Raw genomic sequence first — 12,455 nt, 5'->3', positions numbered from 1 at the left:
AACACGCTTCAGCCAATGAGAAGGCACGTTCGTATCTACGTAACCAAGTCAAAGGGCACGTTGGCGTACGCGTTCCATATGTAAACAACAGTCCTCTCTGGAGGACAGGTGAGAGAGAGAGAAATTGTCCCGTGTTGCAGTTTCATTGGGGTTTTTAATGTTGTTGTTTTCAAAGGAGCTGTTAGTAAATGATTAATGTTTTATGTTTCAGCTGTGAGATATGAGGATTTTATCGAGAGTGGTGCAGTCTGCGCTGTGTCAGACTCAGAAGGACAGCAGCCGCAGACACTTCTGGGGCTGGCTCAATGCAGTCTTCAACAGGTGAGACAGCAGTATTACTAATCATGGATCAATAAGGGTATACATGTACTATTTAACAGCCACACAGCAATCTATAAATTGACTAAGCCCTCCCACAAACACCTAGCCTACATAAACCTGGTCACCTTACCATTCAAGGAAACTTAATACACGCTTTTTAAACGTGTTTATTTGTGTTACATATATGCACCCTAGTACAATAAAAGCTAAATGTTAAGTTTCTGCATACACAGCCTGAAAAATGTGTTGATCATTTGGAGGCTTGGATTTGTGAGTGAAGCTCTCACAAATCAAGGTTCTACTACTTCCAATGTAATGTTTATGGGAACTTTAGTCTAAACATCCCAATATGTTAGAAACAGTGCCCACATTTCAAACTTTCTATTTAGTTTGATCAACAGTCAAAGAAGCAAAAGGTCAAAAAACAAGCCATCATTTCAACGTTTGCAACCAACAGATTGAGTGTTTTACTTACAGCACATAAACAAACGGTGGATTATTTGCTCTGGGTTGAACCAGTTGGCCTAGTGGGCATGTTTCCCTTTGGACTTTATATCTCGTGACCCTTTCTCAACAATCATCACAATACGACGTCATCATTTACCGTAACTTAGTATTTGTTTGTTTGTTTCTCTCAGTGTGGACCATGAAAGGATCAAAACTATTGGTCCAGACCGAGCTGCTGCAGAGTGGCTGTTGAGATGTGGAGCCAAAGTCCGGTTTCAAGGTTTTGACCGTTGGCATCACGACTACAACGGCCTTCCAACTGGGCCGCTGGGCAGATACAAGATCCAGGGCATCGACGCCACCGACGCCTGCATCATGTTCAAAGGGTTCGACTACCTGGGTCAGTTTATACAGCAGGGCAGAAGGGTTTGTTTTGGTCTTTGTGTATTTTGAATTGTGTCGCTCTCATGTCACGAATGCTAATCCTTTATCCTTTAACACGACTAAATTTGAACAGATGTACACACCTAGTGAGCATGTAAAGATGTATTTCAATCCGGATTCTGAGGTTTTTTATTTGAACATATTAACATTCAAAGTCTGTTGAAATTATTAAATAAAGATGACATGTTCACAAAGTGTAAATTAAGCATGAAATATGTAAACAACAAGGCAAAGGTGAAAGTGCATCTCTCCCATCTCCCTGATTATCTAAAAGTGACGCAAGTCAGTTGTACCTCCTTTGTCCGCTCACACATAAACCTTGTCTGTTTGGTGCCAGAGTCCACAGAGGTCTTTTCGGGTGTCCTGATGTGGGTTAGTAGATCAGTAGACAGTAGACAGTAAACAGTGCACTGATAATGTTTGTTGTTGTGTTAAATAAAGATATAAAGATATATTCTATTCTATTCTAAATTATTTTCTAGATGGTTTGGAACATCTGGAGGAAATGAAGTTCAACAAAAGCATGTACATTGAGGACGCGTGTCTGGAGAGGCTGAGCTCCATCGAGAACCTGCAGAAGAGTTTGTTCAGTATGGAGGTGGTGTCGTGTGGAAACGTGACCGATAAAGGCCTCATCACCCTGCACAAGCTCAAGTGAGTGACGGTCTAACAAGAGGTGGATTTATAGGTTGAGTCAGTGTACCTGTCCCTACTGTGTGTGCACTGAAAAATCCAGTGTTAATACACAGCCTAGGCTCCGTAAACGGGCATGTTGCTTGCTACGGTCAGGGCCGCCTTAATTCACGGGCTTACCTGGGCTGAAGCCCCAGGGCCTATGAAGATCAGGGGCCTATACATTTTTTTTTTTTTTACTGACTCAATATAGACCCCTGATCTAAGAAGGCCCCAAACATTGTCATTTAAAACAATACATTATTGACTGGCTCATGATAGGCCCCTAATCTTCGTAGGGGGGGCGTACGGAGATCAGGGGCCTATCATGATCAGTAAAGAAAAAGGAAAAAAAATCACATTATTTTTGGCCTATGAAGATCAGGGGGCCTATCATTCACCAGTACATTTGTTATTTTTTTTAAATAACATTGTTCGGGGCAACGCAGATCAAGGGCCTATATTGAGTTGAGCCAATAAAAACAAAACGAAGAATTCAAAGAGAGAAGTAGCTTTGGGATAAGGGATTATTTTAAAAAAAAATTGTAAGGCTGACTGACTGGATTTTTTAAACCTTTATATTTTTGTTTCTGCTTTTTGGTATTTCTGTGTCTCCAAATTATTCCAGAAAATAGTTCTAAATAGCTCACATAGGACACAGTTGATTTAGCCTTAGTTTTCCTCCCAAAGTGCACCAGATTGATGCTTTTTACTTTAAAAGGTTCACATTTTTCTTCCGGGGGTGCATGCCCCGGGAACCCCCTAGAAGGGCCAGGGTCCCCACCGCAGACTCCTCCATTACTTGGAAAAACACTGTAACCAACCATGTGTGTTTGGTTATTAAAAGTCATTATACCAGGAGGGGGTTTATGTACATTTTTACATTTCATCAATAGAGATATTGTGGTGTAGACAAACATGGCTTTTACGCATCTGTATGGTAAGACCGCCGCCCGGGGGGCCTACGAAACCTCTCAGCCCCGGGGCCTAGAGGCAGGTTAAGGCAGGCCTGGCTACGGTGGGTCCCGTTTTGTTTACATACCCTTTGTTTACATACACGTTTACAGAGGCGAGCATGTGTATTAACACCAGATATTTTTTAAGCTCACACTCGGTACGGACAGGTAACGAACCATGTGGAGATATTCACTGATTGTGACAAAATGTTTTTTTGACAACAAGCATTCTCCAAAATCACTGACTCCACCTTTTAAAAATATGTCTTTTTATGTTATAATTCCATGCAGGAAACTGGAGTATCTGTACCTCAGCGATCTCCCCGGGATCAGTGACAAACAAACAACAGTTCAGAGGCTGCAGACGGCACTTCCAAGTCTGGAAATAGTGCTGGACCTGGACTGACCTGTTGTAAAATATTATCTCCTTTTCAAAGTAAAAGACCCAATCTTGAAGAGTATTTGTATTGACCAACACATACATCCCTATACAATATTTACATGTGTGTGCAATGAGTGTGGCGAACAGCAGCAGGCAGAAAAAGAGACACATTAAAAGCACCTTATATTGTTGAGTTTTGATAGAAAGAACTGTTGTACAGTAGTTTATTATATTCTTTAAGGTAGAAGAGGTTCCTCCACATGCGGGTACACAGAAAGTATTTTGTGAAAATGCACAGGCTTTTTTTTTTTAATCGCTTTCTCTTTAGATTAATTTGGCATTTGGACAGATGGCTGTGAATATCCTTAGCACCAAATTTCAAGATAATGAGTACAATGTTGTGGTGTCTTCACTGCTAAATGCTAATAATAATGGGGAATGTTTTACGACTGTAATCACTCCTGGCGTCAATAAATATTTTCCAAAATCGTCATGAAAGTTTGTGCCCTACATTATCATTCACTCAAGTCAGTTAAACAAAAAAATCTAAAAAAAAAAATACTACAAAAAACATCACTCTTAAGAGTCCATCGTTATGTAAAAAAAAATACATTTGGCAAACCAGGCAAAGGCAGTACTTCATAGCGTTACCTTCAGTCTTCTCTGCAGCTACGGGCAGAGCAACACATCACTCTTTGTCTTTTCACAAACTCAGCTTGAAAACGTATAGGCATCGTACATAAAAAACAACATGCTTACAGGCCACATGTTGGGAAATAGTGCATAGACTGACATCAGTATCAAGAAACATGAAGTTATGAGACGAAAATTTTGAAAAAGTGTATTTTCCTGAGTTTCTCAGAAATTCTGCTTGTTGACGGGAGGTGTTTAGATGTTCGGTAGGCGATAGTTGAACTTGCGCAGGCTGTTGAAGTATTTCTTATTGTCCACAGTTGGAAAGATGCTGCTGCCGGTCAGCTGTGGCAAATACTGGATAGAGAAAAAAAAGGAAAAGTTTCAGGGATAGTTTGAGAGTATCCAAATACACTTGTTTGACTTTTTTTTTACTTAATGTTTATATATTATATTATATATGGGATGGCAATGCAGTTGACTGAAGTCCCACAGCCCTCAATACTTTTCTCCAAATATAATTATAAATAGTTTTTCTCTCGCAGAGAGGGGAGTGACATGCAAAGAACGACCGCGGGCTGGAATCGAACCCGGGTCCGCTGCTGGCCGAGGCCCATGGGGGGGACGCCCTACCAACTGAGCTAAGGGCCCCCCCCCAAATAATAATTCTTAGTAAAGACGGTTATACTGACCCCTAGTGGAAGGTGTTTGCGCGGGAAACGTGTCCTCTTGTTGCCCGAGCGGTCCTGCTCTCGTGAGGTGCTCTGACTCTTCTCTCTCAGGCTGTCGAAGTACGGATGCTTTAGGAGCTGCTCACAGGACTGACGCTCTGACGGGTCCATTCTCAGACAACCCTGGAACATCAAGAGCATTAAAACCATCACAAATATAGAATAGAAATAGAATAATACCAACAAAATATTTAACCAATTTAAAGGTGCTACGAGGAACTTTAAAATATTTCTGAAACAGTAAAAAAAAAATCCTCTGATGATCATAAATTACATTTAACAGCAAAAGAGTGTAAAGATTGCTATTTTTATATAGTTTTTCTTAATGCCTTTGTCATGGGTACGCTCACCCAGGAACTATAGCTGGCGTAGTAAAAACACTACCGCTTTTGTCCAAAGGAGGTGCAAGAATGAACACAAACTGAAAGTTCCTCAGAGCACCTTTAACAGAGTATATACTTATTTAATTCTACTTTTCATAACTTTTTTTTGGACATTTATTTATTTTTTGGACATTTATATATCTTTAAACTATAAAGTAATGAAATAAAAACAATATTTCATTTTAATGCACAAAGCCTGCGTATATTCAGATTTCCATTCTGCAGTATGACACACGTTAAAAGATCTGTCAGGTTATAACATGGCGTCGTTACCTTCATGAGACTTAGAGCTTGAGGTGAGATATTTGGATATTTCTGCTCCAAAGATTGCTACAGAAAGACAAAAATATATATTTAGTATTCACTTCTTTGTGAGCTGAGTTAAGGTAGTGAGGTAAAAAAAAAAATGGTGGCAGTTTTGAGTGTTGGTTGTGTCACCTTCTCCTGTGGCTCTGGGATGGAAACTCCAGAGAAGAACTGGTTGGTGCTGAAGACCTGCTGGTGTCGAGGGATCAGATCTCCTGCAAAAACATTTGAATTTAAATTATTTATTGAACAATAAACTCCGGTTGTCTTTATAGGAAACATACAAACAAACCATAATGCAATTTAATATGCAAAAATAATGTTATCTAATGTGATTAAATGTGGTCAGAAAAATTTAGCATCGGGACGCTCGTGGTGTAGTGGTTAGAGCGCCCCCTAATAGTCCTCAGAAGCAGCAAACCATGTGTTTTGAATCCGGCCCATGGTCGTTTTCTGCATGTCATTCCCCTATCAACCCCATCTCATCTCTCTCTCTCTCTCCAAACTATCTAATTAAAGCATAAAAATGCCCCCAAAAATAATATAATAATTTAAAAACCTGCAAACTAAAGGTTTCACCCACGTATATGAGGGCTTCTAATAGGCTCCAGGTAGAGCGTGACATCACTAACCTATCCCCCAAGTGAGAGACTAAACTCAAACTACCAGAAAAATACTTTAATCATCCCTTTTATTAATTATATCTGAAGTCCACACATCACTACATAGTTATCTCACCGAGACTCTTCCTGATGAGGTAGAGCTGGTCCATGTCAGACTTGCCGGGCCACAGAGGGATGCCTGACAGCAGCTCAGCAAACACACAGCCCACGGCCCACACGTCCACCCCTGCTCCATACTGAGTGTCCCCCACTAGCAGCTCAGGGGCGCGGTACCAACGGGTCGCCACGTAGTCTGTGTAGTAGTCACAAGGACCGGCTGTAACACACACAACACAACAACACATGACATAAGGTGTGTGTAGGGGAGGGGCTATCAGGTACTAATCTCTATAAGTAATTTGGTGTTTAAATCAATGTATTAGGGCATTCATGACTATGCAGTTAGTAAGAAGAAAAAAAAAGATTTACAAGAGATTGTTACATTTGAATATTTTTTTGGTTTAGAGATGTAAAAAAACTTTCACTTTTTATATGTCTTGGATTTTTTTCTTCAACATTGACTTTATTGTCATTCCAAGCATACAGCTAACCTATGCAGTGGAGAATGACATAGCGCTTCTCCAGGGCATTGCATTTTCAACAGTAACTTCAAAGCAAACAGAGCAGTAAATAGTAAGGCTATAAAAGAAAACAAAAAAAAAACACTGAATGCAGCAAACACAGACAGAAGTGTCCAGCAGGGGGAACTGTCACACATTTTTATTCGCTGTGAATTAGGACTTACTGAGAATCCTGGCAAACCCAAAGTCACAGAGCTTGATCACTTGGTGTTTGGTGATGAGAATATTTTCCGGCTTGACGTCTCGGTGGATGCACTGTAGGGACAGAAAGAAAAAAAGAAAATGGAAATCACTGTATCGAAAGCTTAATAAATACTGTTGAGACACTGATCATAAAAAGACAAACTAGTGTAGTCTGGTCTCCTCCATGCCACCCTGTTAAATGGGGTACCCTAGGAGCATTGGTTGTGTGTGTAGGTGATATATTAACTCTCTGTTCAGCCAAGGGGAAGGAATTCTTGTTAAAAAAAAAAGAGTAGCCATAAAATGCCTTGGGTCTCAGTGGGAGCTGGAGGAGGAGGAGGAGACCGCAGGAATTCAAAAAAAAAGAAGAAGAGAGGATTTGACAACTGGAAAATAAAAACTACAAGAAGACACAGGTTAAGAGTAGAAAGAAAGTGACTTACGTTTTGTTTGTGGCAGAAGTTGACGGCTTGAAGAGTCTGCCAGGTTATACTTTTTACGAGATGCTCTGGGACACTGTAACACATGGAGGGAATAAAATAATTATAGGGTTATTGTTTAATCAATTACGTGACAAATAGAAATGAATGATACATTTAATCTTGATGATTCCTATTTATCAACTTTTCCAACTGATCGTTCTCCAATCTGTCATTGTCTATAACATTTGCAGAAAACTCCCGAAACTTAAATTTTGTGCACATTTTTCAGGAATTTCTTAATAGGTTTATTAAGTGATTGATTTGATTCTAAAAAATGATTGCAAGCACCGCCTTTCTCGTAGGGATGGATGGATATATATCTTTGTTCTTGGACCGTTTGAAAGCAGTAGTCTTCTGTTTTTCAGTGCACCTTTGCTGACATCTCCAGTTGTCTTGTGTCCAGCAGCAGCTCTTGTTTTTCAGAGAGATATAGAGCGGTGCGGCCGTTTCTAGAGTCAAACACTGGTGCTTTGTTGGTTCAGAGGGACCATCGTATATCAGTGTTGCCGGGGAAATGGCTAAATCGAGGCCTTGTCACTGGCAATTAAACAACGATCCACGCCCCTTCCCGCCACCACTGTGTTTATTCTCTTCTTTTGAACCTTCTACAGCCAGCATCAGAGAGAGAGAGAGAGAGAGAGAGAGAGAGTGTATGTTTGTGTGAGTGTGAGTGAGAGAGAGAGATAATGTTTGTTTGTGTTTGTGTGTGTGTATGTGTGTGTGCGCTAGACAGCGAAAAACACTGCATATAAAATGTGGCCGAGCCCTTAAGAGTCCCCGACAGCAGCTAAACCAGGCCAGCAAAGCATTCTGGGTAGAGCATCACTGTAAACATTCCCCAGCGATCAGGTCTGTGTCCGTGGAGACGAGCATGGAGCCTCACTAAGCTCCGAGGGTACAGTGAGGAAAACATGTAAAGTAGAGATAACACCAAGGAAGCAGTGCCTTGTTTAGCCTCCTCACGCATTTTAGAGTTTGTATTGGTATAGTAAACCAAGCTAATTCAGAATACGCTATCAAACGCTTCTTTACTCACTGCTTATTGCCTGAGAGTACTTGTCCATGCTGTTTAATGATTTAAACTTGAGACTCTTACAGTAACTTGTCTAATAGTGTATTTTACTTAAAGGTGCTACGAGGAACTTTTAAATATTTCTCAAACAGTCTAATTTTTCCTCTGATGATCAATGACATGTAACAGCAAACGAGACCATCAGTGAAAAGAACGCTATTTTTATATAGTTTTTCTTAATGCATTTGTCATGGCTACACTCACATAGGAAAAACAGCTGGCATACTAAAGACAGTACCGCTTTTGTCCAAAGGGGGGTGCAAGAATGAACACAAACGGAAAGTTCCTCAGAGCACCTTTGAGTTGTTATTATCCAAGTTGCTATAAAGTTCCTGTCCCTGTCGCCTCGTGGTTTGAGTCATGCACCATTTAATTGCATTTAAATCCATGATGACGTTTGTTGCGTTGTCAGCTCGCTTCACTATCTCTTCACGTTACCTGTAAACTATCAAATGGATGAATTTGTATTTTAAATTTGCGAAAATTTTTTATATTGTCCAATTGAAGTCACATGACCCAGTCCAGAGCTCCACTCACCCTCTGGGATGTCGGTCCAGCTCGTTGAGGACGGTGTGGTCGCAGTATTCAAACACCAGGTGAAGCTTCCGTTTGCGCCGAAACACTTCGATCAGATTCACCAGGTTGGAGTGTTTCAGTTGCTGCAAAACATAGGGCAAAAAAGCACAAAGAAACGTTACGTTATTGTTTTTATTGTACTCATGAATCGTTTTGTTAAGCACCTTAAGGTAATATAGGTTTGAAAGGTGCTTTATAGATACAATTTTACTTTTAGTTTTTTACTAACACACCCCCCCCCCCCTCCCCCCCCCACACACACACGGCTACTGTAAATCCAGCACTCTGTCAGAGAAACACAGTCTAAACTAAAAGTATTGAACCAGTGAAGCGTGCTCTTTTCAAACAGACTAAACTGCTAACAGACAGATGGCTCTAAACATGCTGTTGCCCCTGACAACCCGTCCCCATCCTCTCCTATTTATGAGCTCTCCCTGTGTCCAGCGGGCCACTGACGCTCCCACCCACCACATGCATGACTAATCAAACAACCAGCGACCAAAACAACTGCAGCTCTGATAGTAAGCAAGCAATGAGAAATGAAACAACACTTTGGTTCAAACTAACTGGAGCTTTGAAGAAGAAGATAAAGAACTGGCTGTGATTGATGGTTTTATTTTACACAGCCTAGGCTCTGTAAATGGGAATTTTGCTAGCAACGGTGGACCCCCTCTGTTTACATTACCCCTTGTTTACATACCAGTTTAAAGAGCATAGGCTGTAGTATTAACACTGGATTTTCTTTTCAGCGCACACAAACTCAGTACGGACAGGTAGTGGATCATGAGGAGATATTCACTGATATTGACAACAAGCATTCTCCAGAATCCCTGACTCCACTTTTAATCTCACACAAATTAGTGATTAGATCCATGAAGCTTCAATCAAGAGAATATTTTTCTATTGCATCCAGATAAACAGGAAAAAGTATGCAAACCCTTATCAGTTGCGAAAGGGCGCCTTGTTTCTCATTTTCATTTTTGACCGTGCGGGGTTTTCGCAGCTTCTGTAAAACCTCCTTGTGAACGCTGTTGCTTTGTCTGAGAGATTCTCTGTGCAGCAGCTTCTGTCTGCAGGATTAATTGCACGGTGTTTCTCCTGCTGGCTGCACAGCGTAGAAGGATTTTTGTGGAAAACCGGATTTTTATTTATTTTGCGTCACATGATTTTGTTTGCATGTGCTTTATACATATGTACTTTCTGTCATGCACACATTATAGATTAATCCCCTGGGTGAAATTCAGTTATGAGTTTTATCGTATAACTGTGACCTAGAGAGTAAAAATGTTGACTTCAAAAGCCAAATTTTTACATACCATCCCTTCATACATTCGGTAAATTTAAAAAAAAAATCTTTAATTAGACTTAACAACTTAACAAGCCAAGATTTGCGTTACTTTCCAATAGTTTTGACTTTTTATCCCACATTTAAAAACTCTTTTCTCATATATTTTTTTACTTGAACAGAAAAATAAAACACTATCTCCTGTCTAACGTGCCGTCACCTTGAGCATCCGTATCTCCCTCAGTGCGATCTTCTTGATGATGGGATCGTCCTCCGACTCCACAAACTTCTTAATGGCGACGATTTGTCCCGTGTCTCTGTTCCGGCACTTGAACACAACGCCGTACGAACCTTCTCCGATCTTTCCCATCTTCTCGTACTTCTCCATCATCCGTCTGAAGGTGCAGGGAGAATTATCCAGGGGGGAGGCAGGACTGTTTCTAAAGAATAAAGGTGGGGGCGATTATACATTTATAATGATATAAAAGACAGAAAAGCAGAGGATATTATAATAATACTTATAACACTTTAGAGTAGCTGAAAATATTTGAAATTTTTTACTTGAAAAATTATAATGAATCAGATCATCTATCGACTTGATTACATTTTTGAACTAATCATTCGATCTTTGTTTCAGAGTGTTTGTGTTAATGTCCAGGAATTGTTGTTGTGATGTAGGCTAGTTGAAGCAATAATTAGTCCAATGAAACCCAGGCCAGGTATCTTTAATTTTTCAAGCGAAACTGAAGGGTTAAATGTCCCTTCATTGAAGATTCAGAGAAGAAGAGGTGACCGCCTGTTTTTTTTTTTAGCAATTGTTTTGCTTACTTAAAGATGGAATTAATTCACTCTTAAGGATCAAAGATAGATCCAAACCACAGTCTATTGTCCAAACTGGATCAGTTGAGGGCAGGGAGAAGCCACAACAATGCTGCTTCTTAAACATTCATGAGATTCAGGTCTATTTTGGGGACTTCTCATCTTAGTGGGGGGCAAATTTGTATTAAAATCGCAATATGACTGTACTGGCCTATGCATCAAACATAATTTAAGAGAACTTATTTATTTGCTACAGATCCCCACTGAAATCCTACTATACTCATTTTAACATGCTTTTCAAAAAAATTAGAAAAGTGATGTGTAATTGTGTATCAATTCCCTCTAATATAGCAAATCATATCACAATTTAAATATAAGTCACAATAATCTCAATTGGACATTTATTTCTATATTGTGCAGCTCTACATCTAAGAATATTAAAATCTGCACAACTGACTGTGTTATTGGGGAAAATAGAGCTGATGTCATCATGCATAATTATCTGAAGCAACACATGCATCCACTCATTTAATCAAAACTATAAAATAAACTTAAAATATTAAGTTCACCTTCTGGATGTTGTGGTCAAAATGTAAGAATAACATCTCAAAATGCCTCCAAAAGAATAGATTTAATTGCTTAGAGGAAACGTTACACCTGTTGTCTCTCAACATTTGCACACCGAATTATATTAGGGCATTTCCCTGAGGGGATACAAGACGAAAACAAAAACACAGAGAGAGTGAGTGAGCAGCCAGGGGAATAAAATCAAAGTTCTTTCAACAAAACAATACGTAAAAATATTAAAAACAATAAGGAAAAAGCATATCTGCATTTTTACGAGTGATGTTAGAAGCTGTGATGGAGAAACAGTAACTGTAAATCCTGAACTTTGTGCAAAGTTTCCCCTAAGACAACAACCGATTAAAGTATAGACAAACAAAGTTGGCAAAAAAAAAATAAAAAAATCGGAGTAATGGGCTATTTCAGTTAAGAAAAACACTTTAAATTCAAAGGTTCAAACTTACTATGAGTGCAAAATCTTTGCAGATGTTGTTGGTCAGGTTCAGAGATCCAGCGTCAGTGAGTGAGAGCGGCGCGGCAGCTGCTTGATGGACGATCACAGCTCGACTGTTTCTGAAGAGGCAAGAAGCAGCTTTAAGAACCTCAACCACGGCATCCGGCTCAACCCTTCAAAATAAAAGAAACAATGAATCAGAATCCTTTTATTTTCATTGCACAGTGTACAAAGTAAAGTGCTCAATGTAAATACGAATATACATAATATAACTATAACTCAATTAGACATAACTATAAACACATATATGTGGATTTTAAATCTAGAAAATATACAGTAAATATTTTATCTGCTTAATATATCAACGTTTAGTATATGATTTCATTAGAAATATTAACGCATTAATGTTTATTTGATTACTTTATACCATATGTATACCCATTTGTAGCTTCGGAATTGTATCCTAATATAATCTATCTAATTCTAATCTATTATAATTTAT

At 39.4% G+C, this 12,455-nt stretch overlaps 2 protein-coding genes across 3 annotated transcripts; one reads left to right on the top strand and one right to left on the bottom strand.

Annotated features, from left to right (window-relative positions):
- The first annotated feature begins 67 nt into the window (after positions 1 to 67).
- Positions 68 to 3,713, top strand: dmac2l (distal membrane arm assembly component 2 like). Its single transcript, XM_080041867.1, has 5 exons — positions 68 to 108; positions 212 to 321; positions 960 to 1,168; positions 1,695 to 1,866; positions 3,132 to 3,713. The coding sequence occupies exons 2-5, from the start codon at positions 221 to 223 to the stop codon at positions 3,244 to 3,246; spliced, it is 597 nt and encodes a 198-aa protein (XP_079897993.1). The 5' UTR covers positions 68 to 108; positions 212 to 220; the 3' UTR covers positions 3,247 to 3,713.
- Positions 3,714 to 3,831: 118 nt separating this feature from the next.
- cdkl1 (cyclin dependent kinase like 1 (CDC2 related kinase)) lies at positions 3,832 to 12,098 on the bottom strand. Of its 2 annotated transcripts, none has more exons than XM_080041866.1 (10): positions 11,964 to 12,098; positions 10,337 to 10,511; positions 8,793 to 8,914; positions 7,145 to 7,217; positions 6,683 to 6,773; positions 6,014 to 6,214; positions 5,408 to 5,490; positions 5,243 to 5,299; positions 4,548 to 4,709; positions 3,832 to 4,212 (listed from the first exon to the last, which is right to left on the bottom strand). In XM_080041866.1, the coding sequence occupies exons 2-10, from the start codon at positions 10,505 to 10,507 to the stop codon at positions 4,111 to 4,113; spliced, it is 1,062 nt and encodes a 353-aa protein (XP_079897992.1). In that variant the 5' UTR covers positions 10,508 to 10,511; positions 11,964 to 12,098; the 3' UTR covers positions 3,832 to 4,110. The 2 variants fall into 2 exon arrangements, with proteins under 2 accessions (XP_079897992.1, XP_079897991.1); XM_080041865.1 differs by having other exon boundaries at positions 10,337 to 10,556; positions 11,964 to 12,095.
- Between the last annotated feature and the right edge of the window lie 357 nt (positions 12,099 to 12,455).

Source organism: Ammodytes marinus (assembly GCF_949987685.1).
Source record: "Ammodytes marinus genome assembly, chromosome: 15".
Taxonomy (NCBI): domain Eukaryota; kingdom Metazoa; phylum Chordata; class Actinopteri; order Uranoscopiformes; family Ammodytidae; genus Ammodytes; species Ammodytes marinus.
The sequence above is the reverse complement of the archived record's forward strand: the minus strand, read 5'-3'. Positions and strand labels throughout refer to the sequence as shown.

Excerpts from the sequence above, each read along its gene's own strand:
- dmac2l (XM_080041867.1), top strand. The coding sequence starts at position 221 with ATGAGGATTTTATCGAGAGTGGTGCAGTCTGCGCTGTGTCAGACTCAG. Across the intron at positions 322-959 it reads CTCAATGCAGTCTTCAACAG|TGTGGACCATGAAAGGATCA; the intron begins GTGAGACAGCAG and ends TGTTTCTCTCAG. Across the intron at positions 1,867-3,131 it reads ATCACCCTGCACAAGCTCAA|GAAACTGGAGTATCTGTACC; the intron begins GTGAGTGACGGT and ends AATTCCATGCAG.
- cdkl1 (XM_080041866.1), bottom strand. The coding sequence starts at position 10,507 with ATGATGGAGAAGTACGAGAAGATGGGAAAGATCGGAGAAGGTTCGTAC. Across the intron at positions 6,774-7,144 it reads ACTTCTGCCACAAACAAAAC|TGCATCCACCGAGACGTCAA; the intron begins GTAAGTCACTTT and ends CTGTCCCTACAG. Across the intron at positions 5,491-6,013 it reads CCTCATCAGGAAGAGTCTCG|GAGATCTGATCCCTCGACAC; the intron begins GTGAGATAACTA and ends ATGTTTTTGCAG.